At 47.2% G+C, this 23,476-nt stretch overlaps 1 protein-coding gene across 2 annotated transcripts in view; it reads left to right on the top strand.

Annotated features, from left to right (window-relative positions):
• Nucleotides 1-7,337: 7,337 nt before the first annotated feature.
• RNF220 (ring finger protein 220) overlaps nt 7,338-23,476 on the top strand; it is a 224,544-nt gene continuing 208,405 nt past the window's right edge. Inside the window, exons 1-2 of one of the 2 annotated variants that reach the window (XM_059082901.2) lie at nt 7,338-7,673; nt 14,082-14,817. In XM_059082901.2, coding sequence (XP_058938884.1) covers nt 14,193-14,817 — 625 coding nt within the window. In that variant the 5' untranslated portion in view covers nt 7,338-7,673; nt 14,082-14,192. The remainder of the gene's footprint in view (nt 7,674-14,081; nt 14,818-23,476) is intronic. The other variant, XM_059082908.2, reaches the window with a different exon arrangement.

Genomic DNA, 23,476 nt, shown 5'->3' with positions numbered 1-23,476 from the left:
TCTTGCAGAACCTTTTTTTAAACCTACTTCCCTTAAAATGACTTTTATTGATTTTCACTCAATGAGAGTTATTCTTCAGAATGAGGATGGAGGGGTCAGAGAGAGAAATTTACCCTGTGTTACCTGTGGAATAGGTGTACCTCTGTATCCAGTCTTGCTTTATTTGTTCTGTTTCCTGGATCCAGAAAACTGCACGCGGGAGATCATTAGGTCCTCTGTGTCTTGGTCGGAGCTTGAGTACAGTATACTAATAGATCAATTTATGTGTTCATTCATTCAGCAAACATTTATTGAGCAGGCATGTCCTAGGCATTGGAGATACTAAGATGAATAAGATGTAGTCACTGCCCTCAGTGACCTCCAGATGTACACGAAGACACTAGCTTGCTGGGGGTTGGGGTCAGGGAAGGCTTCCTGAACGAGGTAACTGAATATCCTCCTTTGGGGAATCCTAAGAGAATGAAGAGATCAGCCTCGTAAAATAAATATAAACATCTAATCAAGTTAGCCAATTAGAAAGACATTTAGTAAGACAGACTTTTACCAGTATGTCCGTTGTTTCTTTTGCAATTTTCCCCTGATTTCTTTGTTTCTAGTCTACATTTAAAACTGCCAGGACTTCCCTGGTGGCACAGTGGTTAAGAATCCACCTGCCAATGCAGGGGACACAGGTTCGAGCCCTGGTCCGGGAAGAGCCCACACGCCGCGGAGCAACTAAGCCCGTGCCCCACAACTACTGAGCCTACGTGCCACAGCTACTGAAGCCCGTGCACCTAGAGCCCATGCTCTGCAACAAGAAAAGCCACTGCAGTGAGAAGACTGCACACTGCAACGAAGAGTAGCCACAGCTTGCAGCAACTAGAGAAAAGCCCGCGCGCAGCAATGAAGACCCAACACAGCCAAAAATAAAATAAATAAATAAATTTATTTTAAAAATAAAATAAAATTGCCTCCAATGTTATTTTTCTAAACCCTGATCTGATCCTGTCATTCCTGTCTTGAGAATTTTTAATGGCTACTCATTCATTCTGCATATTCATCCATCACCTACTGTACTGTGTCAGGTAAATACCAACTGTTTGGGATGCAATGGTGAGCAAACAATTCGTCCCTTCAAGAAGCCTATAGTCTAGGGTTTCCCTGGTGGCACAGAGGTTAAGAATCTGCCTGCCAATGCAGGGGACATGGGTTCGAGCCCTGGTCCTGGAAGATCCCACACACAACGGAGCAACTAAGCCCATGCGCCACAACTACTGAGCCTGCGTGCTGCTACTACTGAAGCCCGCATACCTAGAGGCCATGCTCTGCAACAAGAGAAGGCACTGCAATGAGAAGCCTGCACACCACAACAAAGAGTAGCTCCCCTTATCGCAACTAGAGAAAGCCAGTGTGCAGGAACGAAGACCCAACACAGCCAAAAATTAATTAATTAATTTAATTTAATTTAAAAGAAACCTATAGTCTAGACTGAGAGACAGACAAGTAAGCAGACAGTTTCCGTACAGTTTCATAATAGCTTTGACAGGGCAAGCAGACGATTCTGTGGGTGTATACAGAGGCGCACCTTGTCTGGTCTTGTGCTTCCTGAATCTTGTCCTCAGATTTAAATCAATGCCGTCCAACAGATACCAGTATCTATTGTGCTAAGTACTATGCAAAACAACTGCTTTTAAGCAGATCAAAGTCTAGTGGAGGAGCCTGAGAACTTAATCGATAATTCCTGCACAATGTGGTCCATGGATAGATAAATGCATAGGATGCTAGGATAACAGGGGTTGAAGAGGAGAGAGGACTGAGGCAAAGCTTTTGGAAGAGATCATGCCTAAGCCGAGTCTTGAAGTATGAACAGGAGTTAGCTAGACGCTGAAGCACCCAGGTCCTTAATGTGATAAACAAGACCCTTCACAATCTGTCGCTCTACTTTGTCAGTGCACCCTTATGTCTTCTATATCTTTGTTTTTTAAATTAGGAACAAGGACCCCTGGATCATTTAGTGTTACACATGGGATATGAGAAAGTACTGGATAAATGTGGTGCACCTTTCTTAAGCATCAGTTTTACCAGATGATATATAATATAAAACATTGTTTTATATTAAAGCACAATATATTTGTAGAATTGAAGGCAAAATTTGCATTGATTTTTTTTCTTTTTTTTTTTGTGGTATGCAGGCCTCTCACTGCTGTGGCTTCTCCCTTTGCGGAGCACAGGCTCCGGACGCACAGGCTCAGCGGCCATGGCTCACCGGCCCAGCCGCTCCGCGGCACGTGGGATCCTCCCGGACCGGGGCACGAACCCGTGTCCCCTGCATCGGCAGGCGGACTCTCAACCACTGCGCCACCAGGAAAGCCCAATTTTTTTTTTTCAACATAAAACAGGATACATAAATTTCAAGCTAATGACAAGTCATTTGTGGCTTGCCCTTAGACACCACCACCAACCGCCACCACACCTTTCTTGTGGAAAAGTTTGAAATGCACTATCTGAATGCACCAGGAACTTTCAGGTCTCTGTGCCTTAGCATATGCTATTCCCTCATCTGGAGTGCTGTTCCTACTTTCTCCCTAGGTAAACTCTACTTATCCTTCAAAGCTAACTTAAGTGTCATCCCATAAGAGGGGACAGTTAATTTAGCACAGTTAATTTTTTTGAACACCCACTTACATCTCTGCCTCCTTTCCTAATAGCGCCAGGCAGAGTTAGGACCACCTTCTTTTGTGTTCCCACCACCCTTTACCCAGAGTTTCCATTACAGCACTGCTCACACTGTACAGCGAAGCTTACTGTCTGTTTCCTTATCCATTGCTGCTGCTGAACTGTAAGCTTCTCTAGGGCAGGGACTATTTTTAACTTTATTTTTGTGTCCTTAGTGACTGGCACTTGGTAGCCCCTCAATCAATGTTTGTTGAATGTTGAGTTTATGGGCCATCCCTTACTCTGCATCCCTTCTGCTCTTACATTAAGTAATATCTCCTTTCCTTCTCTTCTTCAGGGAGTGATGTGTTCCACAAAAGCCTATTTTCCAGACAAGTGAAATTTACTTCCTAAAGTATCAAAATCTGCTTTTGGTGGGAATTTACTTTTTTTAAAGTTTTTACATGCTTCCTCTCTTAAGTAAAATATACTAAGCATAATGTGTTCCTGATGACTTATCCCTGAAAGCACCAGCTTTATGCTGGCTTGGAATTCATGACATCCTCTGGGGATGCTGACCGGATAGGATTTTTTGCCTCCACACCAAATAACTCCATTCTCTTCTGCTTTGAGAGCTCTTGTGCTTGCTTCTTGTGTTTTGGTCACCACTTCTTGGTGCCAGTGTGCTCGCTCTAACAACACTGCCTTTTGCTCCTGTTGTCTGTCTTTTAATGGATATTAAAATCCCCAAACTAATATGTGTTCATTGACACACAAACAAAAACACTTAAAGTCCAAGTCCTTCCTTGTTCCTGCCCCCCCCCAATTCACACTCCCACTCTCTAGGCATAAGCACTGTTAGCAGTGTAATGTACATCCCCACAGGCCATTTTCTTTTAACGTGTGTGTATGCTTGTGTATATACAAATATCAAATCATATTCTGCACACTGTCCTATGACTGGCTTTTCTTCCCACTTGACAATATACAATAGGTATTTTGCATGTCAGTACATCCAAGTCTATCTCATTCTTTTTAATGGCTGCCCCCTTTTAATTTGACAATCTTAATCAGCTGTGAATGGGAAAGCCAAATAATCAAGCTTATTAGAATTGTACCTAAGAAAGAGTAAATCGGCTCTGAGTGAAGGCTTAAGGAATTCTCCTAGGAGTAAAATGTGTTAACTTTAGTGCATAGTCTTTGTAATGTTTATCTTGGCTACTCTGGGACCCCTTTTGCTTATTTCCTGGTTCATTGTGTTTTGGATAGCTGAGGTTGCTGGATATATATATGACCTGTGAATTGGTGAGGTATTACATATTCGATTTTGCATTATATGATTATGCTATGGTTTTGTGAGGGTTGTGCATTTAATTTTTAAATTTAGACTGTCTTTGTAGACTGATTATTTCTTCTAATCCTAAGTACTTGCATCATAGTGCAGACCATTGCATATGGTAGCAATTAGAATGTTTGGCTTGGTGATTCACATGGGGCTTCTTATCTATATCATCTACCTGTGAGATTGTGCACTGGATTTATGGGAACTCTGTAAGCTCATCTGAGGAAGTCTTTTACTACTAATGAACGTTAAAGTACTGACAGCATCTTGCCCTATAAATAATAAAATCCTTTTTAGGATTTATATAGAGTTTTCTGCCTTCATCTGCTATAGTAAGTGGCTAAATCCTGTTAATTCCACCTTTTAGATTTCACTGTAATGTGTCCCCTCTTCTTCATTCCCACTGCCCTAGTACCCTGGTTCAGCCCCTATTACATCCCAACTGAATTACCTGTAATAGACTCCTTAATTGGTCTCCCTACCTCCAGTCAAAACTCCACACTGCTCACCCAGTAGCTAGTGCTCTTTTTTTTTTTTTTTTGTACTTTTGCTCTTAGAATTGGCGTTTTATTTTATTATTTTTTTTAAAAAATTTATTTTGGCTGCATTGGGTCTTCGTTGCTGTGCACGGGCTTTCTCTAGTTGCAGCAAGTGGGTGCTACTCTTCATTGCGGTGCATGGGCTTCTCATTGTGGTGGCTTCTCTTGTTGTGGAGCACAGGCTCTACGTGCACGGGCTTCAGTAGTTGTGGCACGTGGGCTCAGTAGTTGTGGCTCTCGGGCTCTAGAGCACAGGCTCAGTAGTTGTGGCACATAGGCTTAGTTGCTCCGTGGCATGTGGGATCTTCCCAGACCAGGGCTCGAACCTGTGTCCCCTGCATTAGCAGGCAGATTCTTAACCACTGAACCACCAGGGAAGTCCCTAGTGCTCTTTTTTATTTTTCTTTTTTTTTTGCGGCACGCGGACCTCTCACTGTTGTGGCCATTCCCGTTGCGGAGCGCAGGCACCACGGCCATGGCTCACGGGCCCAGCCGCTCCACAGCATGTGGCATCCTCCCAGACCAGGGCACGAACTCGTATCCCCTGCATCGGCAGGCGGCCTCTCAACCACTGCGCCACCAGGGAAGCCCCTAGTGCTCTTTTTAACACAGAAATTCTATCATGTCACACCCCTGAAAAACCCTCTAGGGGTTTCTCATCACCTGTAGAAATGTCCACTTTCCTTAAATTAGTATTCGTAATTTTTTTATGATTTGTCCCACTTCCCCTGATTTTCTCTTGCTACTCAATGCTCATACTTCAATTTCTAGGGAAATCAAGTGGCTTGTAGTTTCTCCAACACACCAAACAAGAAAGTTCCCAATAAATGCTTGCTAATTGAATGAATGAAACACCTTATGTAGCTAGAGTGACCATTCAATATGCTTGGCTCAGAATGGTCCCTGTTTACCCCTTCCACCCCAGCATAATTATTAATAGTGCTTCTTTTCACTATCAAACTTGTCTCAGGCCAAAAAATTACATGGTTACCCTAATTTTAGCAGTCATCAAATTGTTTTCTAACTCTAGTCTCACCTACTAGATAATGAGCTCTTTGGGGGCAGAAATTTTGTTCATTTTACTTTTATATCCTCATTTATTCATTCAACTAAGAGATTGACACTGTTAGATGCTGAGGTATAATGCTGAATAAAGCAAACATGGTTCTTGCCTTCACGAAGCTTACAATCCTGCAGGAAAGAATAATCTAGCAGGAAGAACAGTGCCTAATACATTAAATGCCACTGTGTGAATGAATGACTCAACGTGGAGATAAAGACTTAGAGGTTCCTTAACAACCCTGATCTCATGAATTACAGAGACAGAAATAGTCATAAGCATAGACCTCTAGGTTGATCAAATTTACTACTTACTGAGAGTTGCTAACTAAAAATTTTAAATACAAACAATGCATACAACACATGTACACCTAAATATACATAATATTTAATGCTACCTTACTGTTAAACGTAAGAAAAAAGGGACCATGAAATAATAGCAAGAATGAGACTGTGAGGGCTCTATGTTTTTAGATAGACAATTTGTAATCCGACGTGGTTCTTTGGAGGGCAGATTATCAGTATGTAATCCCCACCCCACCCCACCCCCTTTTTTTTGAGATAAGAAATCTGTGGTTTTAGAAATTGAGCCACAAAAGAAAGGAGGGATTTCTTTATTACTATTACTATTATTTTTTAAAATTTTTGGCTGTGTTGGGTCTTCGTTGCTGCACACGGGCTTTTCTCTAGCTGCGGTGAGCAGGGGCTACTCTTCTTTGCGGTGCACGGGCTTCTCATTGCGGTGGCTCCTCTTGTTGTGGAGCACGGGCTCTAGAGCACAGGCTCGGTAGTTGTGGCACACGGGCTTTGTTACTCCGCGGCATGTGGATCTTCCCGGAACAGGGCTCAAACCCATGTCCCCTGCATTGGCAGGCGGATTCTTAACCACTGTGCCACCAGGGAAGCCCCGGAGGGATTTCTTAAACCAGGATTAGATTTTGGTTGGGTTTCCCTTCCAGAGTTTGGAATGCCTGCTACCCTAGAATAGTTAACCGTGTTCCCATGGGCAAGTTACAAAACCCTTTCAACCTCAGTTTCCTCTTCTATATATAAAATAGTGCTAATATTATCTCCAGAATTGATCTAAGGATAAATGGGATTATGTAAAGGCATTTAGTCCCATAACCCAGCTTCTAGAAGGCACTCAGGGAATGTTAGTTCTCCATCCATTTCCCTTATTTATCCTTCTGTACGTGGTGAATTAAAGGATGTTATAAAATTATTTGAAAGGAAAGAACTGTAAATATAAACACCAATAACAATTTTTATCTCCAAAATGTGTGCTGAACTAGGCCCTCTCCATCCCCTCTGCAAGTAACAGTTTTATTTATATTCATTTATTATCTTATTATTATAGGCAAAGACCCAGAGAAGCATTCCAGGAGCAAAGTAATAAGTAAGATTTTTCTGGGGAAAAGGCAGAGTTTATGAGGAAGCCAGGATTTGGGAGTCATTCAGCTGCAGTGGGTGTCAGTATTAAAGATACCCATTTACTCTCGGTCGCTTTTGATTCAAGAAAGGAAGAAGGACAGCAGACCACCTACTGAGATCTTTCAAGGGGCGTAAATGTGAACAAAACCGGGAGCTCTCTTCAGTTTCCACAACGTCTCGAAACCCCAAGACTTTCGAGCTCTTTCGCGAAGGCCAGCAGGTCTGTGCTCCAGGAGTGTCCTGGCTCTGGACTCCATTTCCCAGAGTCCCTTAGTGCCCTAATGTATTCAGTGCTCAGAGTGCCTGTATGTGTGTGAGTGTGAATGTGCGTGTGTGTGTGTGTGCGCGCGTGTGTGTGTCTCCGAGTCCCTGGGAGAGTGGAGGCTCATTCACTGATTAGAGCCAGCGCTGAGAGGCAGCACTGCTCCTTGTCTTACACCAACCGAGTCTCTTGATCTGTACATGCAATCCCAGGCAGCTCGCGAACACAAACCCGGGGCCAGCCGCCTACTGCTGCTGCTGCTGCTGCTGCTGCTGCCGCTGCCGCCGCCGCCGCCGCCGCTGCCTCCGCCGGCTCTGCGCACCCGGGACTTTTCATGCACCACACTCGCCGCCTCTTTCCCTCCGTGTCCTGAAAAGTGCGACCTTTCTCCCAAGGAATTTCCACGGCAAGTATGGAGACCAGAAAGGGGTGTGGATGCGTGTGCGTACATAAGAGGGGTGGGTGCGAAGGCGGCCGGCTGGCTCAGGAACCTGGCTAACTTTCCGGGTTCGTTTCCTAGGGATTCGGGCGGCAACCCGCCCCCCCCCGCCGCCCTCCCCCGACAGGGGAAGGGGCTGGGATCTGGACTGGCGCGTCTCAGATCTTCGCGACGGTGCCTCCCGGCATCGGTGCCCTGCGCACTCCATGCGCTTCTTCAGTCAAACTTTCCGTCTTGAGTTTTCCTTAATGTGTTTTATTTGGGGGGTGCGAGGGGGAGGGACCACACGCGGGAATTGGACAAGTAGGAAGGGTTGAGGGGGCAGGGGCGGCGAGGGAAGGGAGCGGGACTCCTTTTCTCCATCTTTTAATAAGCCACATTCCCACTTTGTTTGGGTCGAACGCCAGAATGCCCTCTTGCCCAGCTCCCCAGTGGATCCCGCGGTGATTTCCGGCGGGGCCCGGGCCGGGTGGTACTCAGCGGGGAGCCCGAGTCTGCTGTTGGGATGGGGAAGGGGCGATCCGAATGAGAAAGGACCTCGACCGCCCCCACACAACTCACGGCCTGCCCGGTGGGGTACCCGGGGAGAGGCTGGAAACCTGGGGTCTCCGGGGGCTCGTCTTACTTTCCTGGAGGGGGCGGGGGTGAAGGGCGTGGAGGAGGTGGAGGTGGGGGTGGGGGAAGCCCCCGCGGCCAGGAAGAAGGCAGGTGCTGGCCCAGAGGTGGACCGCTCGAAATGCAGCGGGTAAACTCCCCGCTCCGCTCGGCCCGCGGGCCTGGTCTCAGAGCATCCCGACCCGTGAGGGGTCTCCCGGGATTTTCGGGGCCGGGACTCTCTCTCCCAGCGGTTCCACCGAGAGGGGCGGGAGGACCGCTGTACACACAGCGGCGCGGGGCTCTTTTTGTAGTTTTATTTTTATCTTAGACCTGCCTTAAACTGAGTAACAATTTCTCTTCTTCCGACTTGAGAACAAAACTTTTCAGCGAGCACGCCGGGCGCTGCAGTCCTGCGGCCACGGCAGCCGCGCTCGTCAGCCCCGGCGGAGCGACCTTCTCCGCCCGGAGCCAGGCCCGCCACCGCGCTCCCGAGCCTCTGGTCGCCCCTCTCCCCAACCCCGGGATTTTCAGGGCTCCGCCTGGGCGTTTCGCCTTTGTGCTTTGTAAGCGAAAGCCTTTTCTTCCAGGGCACAACAAACTTGGGCGGAGAGCTTCCGTGTGGCCCCCCGGGCGAGGCCGCCCACGGTGGTGAGGCCATCCGAGGGGATGCCCGGTCTGTCCTCCGCTCCAGGAGCCCCTCCAAGAGCTCGAGGTCCGGGTGGACCCCGGCCGGCCCGGCGCGCGGGAGCCCAGAAGTAGCGGGGACTCGGGCTACCCGAAGGCAAGGGGAGAGCTCTCGCTTCCCGATCAGAACGCGCTCTCTCGAGCCCGGCAGCGGCTCCAGCGGAGAGCCAGAGCCCGGGCCCCGAGCCGGGCGCGCCTCGCACCGGGCGGGTGTATGGGGCGGGGGCTCTCGGTTTGGGGCTCAGTCCTGCCAGGCCGGGCCGGCAGTCTGGGGTCTCTGGCCCGAGCCGCCTCCCGCCATGGAGCAGCTCAGAGGGAAGACTCGGGCACTCTCTGCCCACGATACCCACCAGCCACGTCTCGCCTCTCGCCTCCGCACCAGACTCGGCTTGAGGGGCAAAGGGGAAAGAAAGGAAAAATAAAGAGAAAAAATGGGCCGGCTGGGAGGAAGCGGTGAGTCAGGCAGGAGGGAACAGAGCGGTCAGGGGTGCCGGCCTCCTCCTCTGCCTGTCTCGGGGGTTCTTCCCGCAGATGGAAAATGAGCCGAGGTGGGAAAGGCAGAAAAAGCGTCGAGGAAAAGCAATGAGGGCGTCTTCCGTGCCGATCCCTACCGGCTCGCGGAAACCCGGCGAAAGTGGCGTCAATTCTCTCGCCGTACTCCGGGGCGAGTTGGGGGAAGGCCGAGGACAGGGCGGCGCCGCGCCGCCGGTGACAGACGGGGCAGAGAGCCGAGCGAGCGGGGACCACACACCTGTTCTGCGAGTCGCGTCGTGTGCGGCGGCCGAGCGGCCGCGGCGCGAGAGGCAGAGCCCTCCCTCCCGCACTCCAGGCCCGCTGTCCGAGAACCGGGAGGGCCCGGCTCCCCCGCGCCGGCCCGCCTGTGCAGGAGCCCCGCTATCCAGGAGCCTGGTGGCTGCCCGCCGAAGCAGTGGCGCGCGGCGACAGGACCCGGGTGACCTGCGGGGCGGGGCTGTGCAGGGGCATGAGGTCCTTGGACTTTGATCGAAGGCAGCCTCCTCCGAGCTCCTGCCCCGCAGGTCATACCCGGCCGCGGACGAGGGCCTGTCGCACTTAGCGGTTCTTGTCTGGCTGGAGCCCCGGTTCCCCAAATTTACAAACAGATGTTTCGTGCGGAGGTTGTTGGGACCTAAAGTATTGTTTGTGCAAAGGCAACCGAGAGCTGGAGGGAGAGGTCAGGCCGAGGAGTGGTGGGCTCGGCTCTGCGTTGGCCCTCTTCCTCCGTTTTCCCTAAAAGAGTTGGGTTTTCCCGATTTGAAGACTTAGAGGCTGAACTGTGCACCCGCTCGCTGAGCTGCCGCTGAGCCCCGCGGCCCCGCACTCTCGGACAGGCCGGGTGGTCTTGGCTTCCCACCCGCTGGCCAAGCCCGGCCTGAGTTGGGGCCCAAACCTGGGACAGATAACAGGCCAAGTGTGAATCGCAGGCGTTGGCCCCAGCCATGGAACCGTGTTAGCCTTCTGCTTCCTGAGCTCGTGCATATGGTGGTAAAATTTCTGTTAGAGCGGTATTTCCAAATACCCCCGGGCATTTGGGTTCAGGAATTCTCTTCAAGCGAAGAAGTCTGTGAACTTTAAAAAAAAAAAAAAAAAAAAAAAAAAAAAAAATTCTTCCCTGAGTTCTTCACAACCCTCCATCACCCTGGCCCCATTTCCCACTGTCCTTTGCTTTTTAAGATGCCTGTTAATTTTTTTAAGTTTATTTATGCAAAGGAAAAATATCGTTTAATTTGTTCTATTATTTTAATTCTTGGCTTTTGGAAACGGTTCAGAGACCACAAAAATGTCACCTGTTGTAATAAGCAGAGGGGGGTTGTGTGTGCGTTTTAATTACCAGCAGAGTCGTAGTTCGGTGGGCATTCAGAGCTCGGGCTCCGGGAAAGAGGCTTTTGCAGCTTTCTTTGTGGCAATCATTTGCAAGTGGGTTTGGCTCAGGGCAGCAGAAGCAGCCACCGCTCCTCTTCCTTCTTCGCCGGCCGATCCCCGGCGCGGGTCAGGAAAGACCCTTGATAGGGATGGTCAGAGGCCGGGGTGGGAGACTGCCCGCTCTCTGAGACTTTCTCTCTGGCTTTTGGTTTTTCAATGGGAAAGTGGCTAGTTCGCGCCGGAGAGCGGGGAGCGCTGCGCATCAGCCCAGTTTCAGACATGTTCACGTTCCAAACGCCAGCTTCTTCGTTTCATTTGTCTTGGTTCTGGCATGTTTAACCACGCAATTAGTGATCTCACTAATTATTCAGTTAGCTGGCGTTTTGTAATCACTTTAAACCAGGGTCGGGTGTGTGATTTAGCAAACCGCCACACATACAGCCCTGAACCAAACCCATCACGTCAAGGATTTGAAATTTTAAAAACTCAATATTTGTTGGTCCCTCCGTCCAACCTCACTGCCTGCCAGACAATTTATTTAGCTTCGTGGATTGATCCCTCCTCCTTGTTTAGTTAATTCAACAAAGACTTTTTGCAATCTGTTTGGAGTTTGTCTGATGCCGTGGAAAAGTAGCTGATGATTTATTTGGTTGCTTTTCGATTTCTGTCTTCAGCCCTTCTTTCTCCTCCTTTCAGCGGGGATGTCAGCTGTTATTACTTCCTATTGATCCCTTTGCAAAGTGAGAAGTGAACTAAAATTAATGTCAATTCCACTGCTCAGATCAATAGCTGGAGTTATTTTAATCTGGATTTGCACGAAGTGCTAAATTAAAAAAAAATCAGCATAGAGGCAGAAAAGTAACAGTTACTTACTTTCCCTTTGGCCGGTTCTTTACAGTCACCCAAATGCTCCATCAAGCTGATTATCTTACAATCCATATTTTTTTAATTAAGAGGGTCAGTTTTCTTATTTGGGGTTCTGTGTTTAAACCCATGACATTTTGACATTGGGAGTGTATTAACTATAGATTTTCATAATGACTGTGGTCTGCTGAAGCCTCATCTATACAAGTTGTTAATGTGAGGAGGGGGCAAGAAAGAAAAGGGAAAAGAAAAAAAGCACTCCCCCTTCCCCCACAGAGACCAACGCCCACACAGTGGAGTAAAAGAGATGTGGCCTGGGAAAATATTGTTGATTTATTTTCAGTATAATGAAGTTTCAAATGAATAACCAGGTTTGAGTGATTCACTGTGTTCTGTTGGAGTGTCCAGTGCTGTTGCCAGATTACTAATTTATTAAACTCATTTAAGATAATGAGGTGATCCAGGAAGTAAAAATAAAAAGCAAATCCTCTGGGTGATGGTTATTTTGGGGGGGAAAACATCCTTCCCCTCACCCCTAGTGTATTATGTTTGCCCTTTTCTCCAGCTTGCCTCATATAGTATTGCTTGTTTGACAGACAAGTAGTTTGTTATTTCTGTTGTGAGGAGCTGCTTAGAACCCTTGGAACAGCCCTGGACCCACTTTCGGAGCATCCATGTTGTATGACCATTAATCTGACTTGAAAACAGCCAAGAACAGGATTCCAGACTTGTCAGGCTAACTGGCTGTCCTTGGCAGATCATTCCCTGCACTGCTATAACTTGACAGGAAAGTTATTTAAAATTTGGGAGAGAGAAAAATCCGTTAATGTGAGATACATAATCTGGTAATTTAGCAATGATGTCTATAAGGAAAGATGCCAAATGAGGAAGCAGTCTGATGGTGTGCACTCATCTTCCCAATTAATAACAGTCATTGACATGTCTGCTACAGGATGGGAGAAGGAAATACTCTCTATGCACTGCATTAAGCCAGAGGATTCATCTACTGCTTAACTGAGGTCCCTCTGTTTGAGGGAATATCGAGATACTCCCTTATCTAGGTGGGTTTTTTTTTTTTAAGGGAGGGGGTAAATTTTATTTGAGACATGTCTCTCAATTTAGAGGTTATGATTTTTAGCAGATGGTGCTTTTTGGTTACACTTTGAGTTTCATTAAGTTTTTATTTAGTGTACATTTTTGAAGCTAATAAGTCCTAGTATTCATGTTATGTTATCCTGACTTTCAGATACAGCCCTTCTCCCACCCCCTACTCAAAATAAATTTTGAAACAGAATCAGTGGCTGTGAAAATGTACAACCTAAATTTAAAAGGGAAATTGAAAGAAGTCTTTCTGAACTACAGTTTGTTCCAGGGGTCTTTAGCGGACATCAACTCTGACTGGGCCAGTAAGCAGAGGATAGTAAGTCAGAAATTTTGTTAACATTTTGCTCTAAATGTCAATAGCAAATTCAAGGCAGTTTACAAATCTACTTAAGAGTGAGTGCATTAGTAACCAAAATTACCAGTCAGTTCTTTGCTGCCCCTGGAAGACAGACGCTTCCAGAGAACATACGTCAAAGGCACCCGTTATGTTTTTAAATATTGCCAGAGATGCCAGGCACTTTATTGATGAAGGTTTTGTTCCTTCTCAGAAAAGAGAAAGCCTATATGATTAGGGAGGGGTGTGGATCAAAAATAATGCTGCTGTTGTTTCTTCACATAGTACTTCTTTCTGGAAACAGTCTTAGATGATACATGAAGATGTGTGTTTATGTATGTGCCAATGTGTGTGTTTTATCCACATGTACAATTTGTACCAACTAACACGTGGGTTCATGATCTAGATGTGCTTGACTTAGGGATTTTTCAGTCTCAGGGCATTGTTAGGGAAGACGAAGAGAGGATGCGGATGCGGGGGGTCAATGAGTAGAACCTGGTCTCTGTTTGAACACCAGGCCTGCCATGAGCAGTGTATGCAGGTGCAGACCCTTTAAAATATAGACCCCGCCTAATCTACTGGGTGACTTGGCCTTCCAAAGCTCATTTGCTCAGGGAATATTGTATTTGGAGGTTTTATGATTTTTTTTCCTTTGCTGGGCTCAGGCGCATTTCACCCGGAACGTGTAGGGACCAAAGTCAGCTACGCGTACATCACAGTAAGTTGTCTATTGATTTTCCTGAATGAAAAGGGTCTGATGCTGCTGCCCACTGGCTCCTAAAGCCTGTGGTGTCTCTTGCCCAAGCGTCTGTAAGCCAGAAGGATGGTGTTTTGGTCACTCGGGGTTTCCCTTTTCTTTTCTCCCCCTGACCTTCCTCCCCCCTCTTTCTTTTTCTTTGCTGTTTCCGCAGGTCTTAGAAGGGGATGATTCCCCAGTAATATTCCCTGCCCTGATCCCAGGTGCCACTCCCTCCCAGGGAAGACTGCTTCTTGTGTGACGTCGGCCATAGAAAGAGACTCCGATGGACTTACACCGGGCAGCCTTCAAGATGGAGAACTCATCCTACCTCCCCAACCCGCTGGCATCCCCAGCACTGATGGTCCTGGCGTCCACGGCTGAGGCTAGCCGTGATGCTTCCATCCCTTGTCAGCAGCCACGACCCTTCGGTGTACCTGTCTCGGTAGACAAGGACGTGCATATTCCATTCACCAATGGTTCCTACACCTTTGCCTCTATGTACCATCGGCAAGGTGGGGTGCCGGGCACTTTTGCCAATCGTGATTTTCCCCCTTCTTTACTACACCTCCACCCTCAGTTCGCTCCCCCAAATCTAGATTGCACCCCAATCAGTATGCTGAATCATAGTGGAGTGGGGGCCTTCCGTCCCTTTGCTTCCACTGAGGACCGGGAGAGTTATCAGTCAGCCTTTACGCCGGCCAAGCGACTTAAAAACTGCCATGACACAGAGTCTCCCCACTTGCGCTTCTCAGATGCAGATGGCAAGGAATATGACTTTGGGACACAGCTGCCATCTAGCTCCCCCGGTTCACTTAAGGTTGACGACACTGGGAAGAAGATTTTTGCTGTCTCTGGCCTCATTTCGGATCGGGAAGCCTCATCTAGCCCAGAGGATCGGAATGACAGATGTAAGTACTTTGGTGCAGCCCTCCCCTAACCCCAGTAAGCCCTGCCTTACAATAGGATTCAACAGGTCGGTGGCATTTTTCATGCTCCTAGTAATGGGAAGGGCCGACTCCCTCCCATTCAATAGCTGCGGAGTGCTGACATTTACTTGTCTCTTGTCAATGAGCATTGATAGTTCTTGTAGGAAATGTTTTTCTGAAGGTAGGCAGAGGCACATTGGCCTGCACTGCCCTTCCCTCCAGGGCACAATTGGCTTATTCTCTGGGGACTCTGGAGTGGAGGGGGGTGCTGTATATGGACAGGAGTGAGTGTCATTTCATTAGTAAGTGTAGGTTCCTAGGGAATTTGGGGGGCTCGAAAAAACCCTCCATCCCTCCTCTCTTTGCTATCCTCATTATGTTTCTCTGATCTCAGTATTTTTTTTTTAGTTTTTCCATTGTATCACATCCAGCAGACTCCATGTGATTTTATTTTTCACAACTCTCAGCCCTACTCCAAATCAGGCTATTTTTCAGAGAAGGACAAAGGTGTCGTCAATCACCATAAAACATTTCAAACAGCTGTGTTTTCCTTGCAATCGCAAGGCTAGAAAGTTGACTTCTCTTGGGATCTAACAGGTTTTCTGGGTGCTTATCCTGGGGCTCCCTTTTAGGACTAGACACAGCTGGCCTGTGTGGCTGCTCCATATCTGATGCTCCCAACTATTATTAATTTCTGTTTAGGGAACAGCTCTGTCATGTTCTCCAAGTGCCTTGCTGGGCTCCCGCTACACTCACTAATAGTCGGGGCTAAACCTTTACTTGGAACTTGTAGAGTAGGAGTGTTTGAACTCTGCCATCTTCGCCTCTAATATAATCAGAAAATAATTGTGTTTTGAAGCTTTTGGACTATGGGTAGACCCCACAGAGCAGTTTTCTTCAAGCCTGGTGAGCATTTATGAACCGAGGGTGTTTTTCCACCCAATCCTTTGTTCTAAGATTTGCTTCCTTTTATTTTCTTAAGAAAACTACATCTGAGGTTTGCTTTCCCCTCTCCTCTATTTTTGTGCTCCCGTCCTCTCTATAACCACCACCACGAATGTCATTTTTTTCTCTTCTCTTTATGATGCCGAGGAGAGTAATAGAGACGTTGCAGCTCTCTCCCCTGTCGGCACTGCTTCCTCAGGCTGTCTCCTTGAATTAGGCACTGTGTTAACTTTCCTGCGCTAAAAGGCATCTGCCTAAACCCAGCGTACCTTTTCAATAAAAGTCATCATAAAATCAACCTGCCTTGTAAATCCATCGCTCTTTGGTTTTGAAATATGTTGCGAGTGTGTCTTTTATGTCAGCGGCTGTAAGCCCAAGACCTCTCCACTTAAGGGAGAAGGCTGCTATCTGACAGCACAACTGCCCATGTTCTCTCTCTCTCTCTTTTGCTTTAGCTCCTATTCCACCTTTTCCCTTTCTGTACAGCTGATGTGTGAGTGTGTGTGTGTGTGTGTGTGTGTGTGTGTGTGTGTGTGTGTGTGTGTGTTGATCCTGCTTTGGGAATATACTTGCTGAACACGGATTGGCATTGTGTCGGTCTGTTTTAGTTTAGTGTAGTTTAGTTTTCATTTGTCGAAGTGCAAGGATAAAGGCGAGCTCTAACCTGACCTCTGGCCAAAACTGTCCTGGGTTCGGGTGTGACAGATTCTGCTCCTTTTTCCTCCAAACACAAGTTGAATATGAAATCCTCTTAAAACTAACATGCCCCAGAGTAACACCTGGAGATCAAGATTCCTTTCTTCTCTCCTAACAAATCCAGCTTGTCTCCATTTTTCCATTTTTTAGTCCAAACCTGTCTCAGACCCCCAGAGCAGGAGGAAGCTTGTTAGTCAGGTCAGCACTCATAGATGTGGATATCCATTCCCCTCTGAGTGTCAAAGCCATAACTCTTCTGTTTGCCTGGTTTGCATTGTGTAGGGGTGCCATCCCCCATGGAGATGGATCCCTCACACAGGAATACGCCTGGGTGGAGAAAAATTAAATGAGTCTGTCTCCCAAAGTGGAATGGAATTCTGACCTTGAAATTAATGAGATTCTGATCAGAAGGGTGGGGAAACTTCTTTATTTCAAACTGTAGTGTTGTATAAATTGGAGCCCTTTCCCCTTTTATTTGTTTAAAATATCCTTTCTTTTTTTTTTTTTTAACATCTTTATTGGAGTATAATTGTTTTACAATAGTGTGTTAGTTTTTCCTTTACAACAAACTGAATCAGTTATACATATACATATGTTCCCATATCTCTTCCCTCTTGCATCACCCTCTCTCCCAAAATATCCTTTCTTTAATGAGTATTTTGTGTTCTCCTTTTTCTCTTACACAAACGTTAGACCTGTAGGCGTGTCTGTGAGTGTAGGCTGTCCACTCACATTATTATCTAGAGTTGCATTTGTGACTGATCTTAAATGAGAAATAAAGGTACAAAGTGAATAGGAGACTGTTACCCTGTGATAACCCTGGATTTGTGCTTCCTTCTCCTTTCCTTCCCTTGGGTGGGGTAGCAGCCTCCACAGGGTTGTCCTGGGGAGCATTTGTGCTTTTGATTTTGAGTATTTGGAAGGCTGGGGAAACATTTTTCTGTAAGGAAGGGTCGAAGAGGCACCATGACAAAGTCTGCTGCAGCTTTCTTGGCTCCTGTCATATGCCGACGTGTGTCGGAATATTTATGGTCTGTTTTATGTAAATACATATTTAAGGGCCGTTAGAAGGCCTGATTATTCCCACTAGATGCCTTTCAGGTCCTCCCTACAGAACCGTTTTGAAATAAGTAATATTTCTCAGATAATCGAGTGACAGTATACAAGACTGCTTCCAAGGGGAGAGCTTGAGGGGCAGATGGGGCAGTGAGCGGGTGGGGAGGCAAGAAGAGAGAGGATAGAAAGGGTTCAAAAGAGCAAAGTGTTACGATACAGTGGCTTTTGCCCAGATTGCCAGAAATTAACCTTGTATATTTTAGGTTTTGTAATTCTTAAAATTTAGAGTTAATCTTTGATATGGTTGACTGACTTTTCAGTTCTCTTCATATAAATAAAATTTTTTTCATAAAATGTAAAAAAAGTTTTAATTAAATACAACAGTAAAACTCCTAAGTAAGCATGTAGCTTTAGGGGTTTGCTGGGGGGTGGGATGAGTATGGGTGTGTGTGTCCCTTACTTAGAGTAGAAGTTTTATGACTGAGTTTTAAGTCAATGAAAAACATCAGTTTTACAGTGGAAACACTGACAGTTTTTACTCTCGCAGCCTCCCCCTGCTCACACACTGAATCCATATGCAGATATGTCCCCATCTGAGAGCATTTGAAAGAGGGGCCTGCAGACATGGTGTAATGCACACGTGTTCTTTCCTTAAATCTGGGTACTGATGGGCAGGATTTCTTTTTTGATTAAATATGCATTTTTGTAGAAAGAAATGTAGCTATTTGGGTAAAGTATTGTCTCTCCTAGTAGATGATTCCAGTTTGCTTGCCTGTTCATCTACCTGGCATCACAGGTGATTCCTGAGGTAGGTGTTGGGCTCTATGGAAAAAAGAAGCCTTTACTCAACAGGACTGACTTATGTGCCCTGGAAAAAGGGAGAAGTATTTTGTGAGAAGTCATTCGTGGAGGATGCATGATTCCCCAGGAAGGGGACTGAGGTAACTCCTGTTTATTGTCATGCCCTGAACCCGTCTCCAAGGCTCCTTGTCCAGGGAAATGAGGTGAAAATTTATGGACCAATTATGAATAGTCCACGTGTGCCTTACATATGAAGTGTCTACAGATATGTTTCCCAGGGCTTTTAAAATAAACATTTCCTCATTAAGGAAACTTTACAACAAAAGGGAAAATAAGTATTCTCTGCTGCCTTGTGCTAGAATCTATACCTTTATTACCCCCTTAGCACTCTGGCTCTTATCATGTGCATTTCCTGATTGTTCTCTGTAGACCACTCCTGTGCCCAATTCCTGTCTGGGTGACACAACAATTGGAGTTGGCTAGGATGCATGCTCACCCTGAGGGCTGAGAGGGATCAGAACTGCCCTTGAGAAGTGATGACGGGCCCTGCCTTCTGGCTCACCTCAGAGATGGGCACTGGGCACTGACCCCAAGTGGCCCTCTTCCTTTGCCCTTCCCTGTGGTCAGGCAGATTCACAGGTAGGCAGGGAACCCTGTGGCTCACAGCAGTTCCCAGATGTTCTGCTTTGCTCTCATCTTTGATATTCGAAGTCATTCAAATTTGAAAAGCCCTGCATAGGAGAGATGGTATTTTGACTCTGAGATGTGTCTTTACAATGGCACATATCCTTGAAGACCCTATGTCCTAGGAATCAAATCAGCTGAGCCCACATAGGCCCAGGGCAGCCTGGAATGAGCAGGGCTGGCCACATCGTGGAGGTGGTGTTAGGGGGGCTACTTCCCAAGGGCTCTGGGACTACCCAGGACTACCTCTGGGTAGGGACCTTGATCTGGGCTTTTAGGAGAATTGCTCTTGCTGGGAAGAATGTTTGGGGCGGTTCTCAGGTCACCAGGCTCAACTTCTGGATTGCAGCTGGAGCAGATGACCACTCTGAAAGGGTGCAGAAGTCACCAGAAAGATGGGTCAGATGGTGCCCTCTGTACTGATTGCCCAGACCTAGCCCTGTTGTCGACTCAGCTGCTCCCCGGGTTCTCGCGGAGTCCCTTTTCCCTCCCCATCTGGGGTGGATGGGGGAGGAGGGGGCGAGAACTCCTGTGATGTGTGTGGTTGTTTCTGGTTGTTCACTCCCAACACAGTCATGGAGACTCCTTTTCATGCTGCTGGGTTTAATTGTCTTGTTGGGATAAAGAAATGTTTGCACAGCTAAAGTGGGGCCGGGCTGGACGGGAGCAGTCCCTGATGGCTGCAGAGCCATCTGGCCTGGCTTGGCTTGGCTCGGCGCGCCGCTGGCCCGCCCGGCGGCTGGGCTCGCTCCCGCTCCAGCTCCCGCTCTTCCCCTGCCTTCGCTCCACGCCGCGCCGCTCTGGTCGGCGGCTGCCTCCTCGCACGGCCGGAATGCCTAATCACCATGGTGAGAAAACGGACACTGCAGCCGTCCTCCCTCCTTGCCTCGCGCCCTCCCTCCCATCAATTGTCATGCAGAAGTGATCCGGGCTGCCGTTTCCTCGCGGCCGCCAGCCAGCCCCTCGCCGCTCCCGGCAGAAGGGTGGCTAGTAATTGATCGTTTGGGGGAGGGGGCGCGGAGAGGCGCGAGGCCGGCGAGGGGGGAGGAAGGACCACAGAGTGGGTCCCGTTGGCTCACTTGAAAAGGACCCCCAGCCTCCGCCACGGAGATGGCGTTCAAGTGGTTTCAGAAATGTTGGTGACCTCGCCGTCGCTCGGCCGGACTCGGAGGCTGCGGGAGAACGCCGGGCGCTACCCCGGGGCCGGGACCCAAGGGCCGCCTGGTCCCCCACCCCGCCCCGCCCTCCACGCCCAGCGCCCCGAGGTCGCACTGAGAACCGAGCCCTGGCCCGGTTTCCTGTACGTCGTCCGAGCCGCAGAGAGATGGGGTCGGGGTGAGGGGGTGGGAGGGGTTGTGGCCGAGGAGGGGGCGCGCCCACGCGGAGGTCGGGGCGATCGGGGACCCGGCGGGAGGTGCAGATGGGCGGGTAGCGGATTGAAGAGGCTAGGGGACACTGAGCGGGGAGGGGGCTTGTGGGGCGAGGTGGGGGTGGGAGGAGGGAGCGCGGAGGGCGCCAGGGCGCGTCGAGCCGGGGGCATGGACGTGTGCACGCGCGCATCTGGATCTGGCGTCGCCACCGGCATCCGAGGACTTTGAGGTTTCTCACGTAGGTTCGAAATGTTTTCCCCGTCCGTCTTGCTTTTCAAGTCCGGGGAATGTTTCCCAAGTCCCGGGGTTCGTGAATCGGCAGGATGGCTGGTATTCGGGCGAGGCGAGCCGCGGTCACCTCTGACCGTCTGAGGCTCGCAGCCAGCACAGCGGGGCTCGTTAATGTCCGGGCAATTTCTGGAACTCTTCCCACGGGAAGTTTTCCGGGGCTGCCTTCCGGTCAGTGGCCCCAGGTTGATTATTTGGTGGCCCTTTTTTGTTTGAAAACAAAAAACACACATTGTGTCCAAATAACAAAAGTTGCTTTCCCTCCCCACCCCTTTTCCTCATTAGGCAGGGAAGAGGAAACTAAAAAATAGAATTATATTTTTATATTGGTTTTTCTTATTTTTAACCCTTATTAACTACACCCATCTGGTTAATAAATGTTGGCACACTTTGAAATAGAGTCTTTGTAAATACCCGGGATTTGGAGTGACAATACACTTAATAGAGTTATACTTTTATGATGGATTTCAATATTTTTAACTCTTTTTAACCACATCGCTCTGGTCAAAAAATATCAGAACACATGTTGGAATGTACTCTTTATAAATAATTGAGATTTGGAGTGATGTTACATTTTATTGTAAAACCCACACGATTTTAACACCAAAATAACAATAATTTTTGGATTTAAATATTCTCTTCACACAGTTCGGCAACATCTCCCAGTGCCATTTTACCCCTCCTAAAGAGAGATGAGCTGCAGACCTAAGGATGACGTATTGCTATACATCACCTAAAATGCCTTAAAATTTTTTTTAAATGCCATTTAAGTTGTGGCATTTGTGGTTGAAAGGAGTGTGTTTTTATCCTTTGGAACCTCAAAGTGTGTGCTACAGAGTGGAAATTTCTAAATATCTCTTTCTTTGGGGCAAGGAGGAGAATTTTCTGCAAAAGAACTTTTACCTACTTAGTCACTCTGTTGTGCCTTTTCCAGGAAGAGATCCTGAGTTGGGGCTATGGGTTTAGGCCTGGAGAAATGAGAGGCTGTAGTATGAATCAGTCATCCTGGTAGATGCTAAGCAAACAGGAGTAATTCATGCCCTTCCAGCCTTACCCAATGGATCAGACTTTTCTATTATCTCAATCACATTTTAGTTTTAGTGTTAAAAAAAATTTTAGCACTAAATCAGTACCAATCACAGCAAAGCGTTCAATAAGCGTTAGTTGAGTATTGAATAAATTGATGGTAGTGATTATAATCTAATTTTTACTTTAAGTTTTCATCAATTTGCCACTCTTCAGCCTTGCCCTGGATAGTATCCATAAAACTGTGCTATTCCAAAGGTGTAGTGGTTTGAGGAAAGAAAGGAATAATTTATATACCTTGAGTTTTGATGAGGAGGTAGGGAGGGAGTTTTTTAAGAGACGTGCAATTATCTTTCTCAAATACAGGTTTATTGTGTTATTTTGGTTAAAAAACTTTCATAACTTAAAAAATAATTTAAAATTTGAATTTTCTCCTAACTCTGTAGAAACCTAAGATTGGAGTCTATCCCCTACCCAAATGTTTTCCCACAGCATTATATCACCTATCATGGAGTCTACAAAAATAGATCTTCTTTGGGTGTGTATTTTAGGAAAAAAAGTTTGTACCTAGATCCTTGTTGCAGCTGGAACCAGACAAGTGATGTGGGAGTTTTGTAGACACATACAACCATCTGGCAATTCAGACATTTGACTGGCAATTTTCTCTGTGGAATGTGTTCTGAGTGAAGATGACCTAGAGGAAACGAAAGTTGTGTTTCTGGGGGGAGACATGGTGCTGCGTCCAGTACATTCTGTTCAGCAGACACGGAGCTTTAGGAAAAGTCTAGAGCTGCATGGGTGAAGAAGGAACCTCTTGGTACAGTCTCATGAGAAATCAAGCCTGGTAAGCCTTAGTGTGACTCACCAGATGAGGGTTGTCTTTTTCCACTGAAATTCATTTGCAGGCTGAGACTTATGGCTTCGCATCCATCTTAGAGCAGCAGACAGTCAGAAAGCTGTAGGGAGGAGGCAAGGGCCAGCCCTGGAGAGACCTTTGCTTTATTTTCAGGTATATGATTTCCATTTAGGTGCTAGTTGATCCTATATTGCTCTCACTTGACCTTGCTTTTCAGAGTTTGATGTACACTGAGTCAGAATGGCCTAGCATAATAAATACCTGGGATAAATACTGTATTTGCCCCTTTGAGCCTCAACTTGAAGGTGTTTCACATCAAAGGTGGGGAGGCAAGATAACATAGTGGCTATGAGTTCAGCCTCTGGAGTAAAATCATGACCCTTTAGCTTACTTGCTGTGTGACCTTGGGCAAATTGCTCAACCTCTCTGGGCCTCAGTACTCTCATCTGTAAAGTGGGAATTACACAACCTAAAAGGGTTGTTGTGAAGGACTGAATGAGATTAAGCACACTGATAATGCTTAGAACAGTTCCTCGCACATACTAACTGTGCAATACATAATGACTATTATTATTTTCAAGGACAATCTGGTGGTATAATCTTCCTTGTTAGAAGCACTGATGTAGACAAACACAGGGTCATTACTGACTAGCATGTATGTAGGATCCTTTCACGCACTCATGCCTTATGGCGATGTGGAAGAGGGAGCGAGAAAGGCTCAGAGCCCTTTTCTGTGATAGCAGCTGCTTCACCTCCCTGCATTATTATCCATCCACCAGGATTAGCCCTGGTGGCCCTCTGACCTCTTTCTTCCTTCATTTTATTAAGAAGCAAGGTAATATTATAGTTAAAGAAACTGAGTCTCTGAGTCAGGAAGGGCCTTGACTAGGATTAGATATCTAGGCAGTGGCCCAGCTTA

The sequence above is a fragment of the Kogia breviceps genome, chromosome 1 (assembly GCF_026419965.1).
Source record: "Kogia breviceps isolate mKogBre1 chromosome 1, mKogBre1 haplotype 1, whole genome shotgun sequence".
Lineage (NCBI taxonomy): Eukaryota > Metazoa > Chordata > Mammalia > Artiodactyla > Physeteridae > Kogia > Kogia breviceps.
The sequence above is the reverse complement of the archived record's forward strand: the minus strand, read 5'-3'. Positions and strand labels throughout refer to the sequence as shown.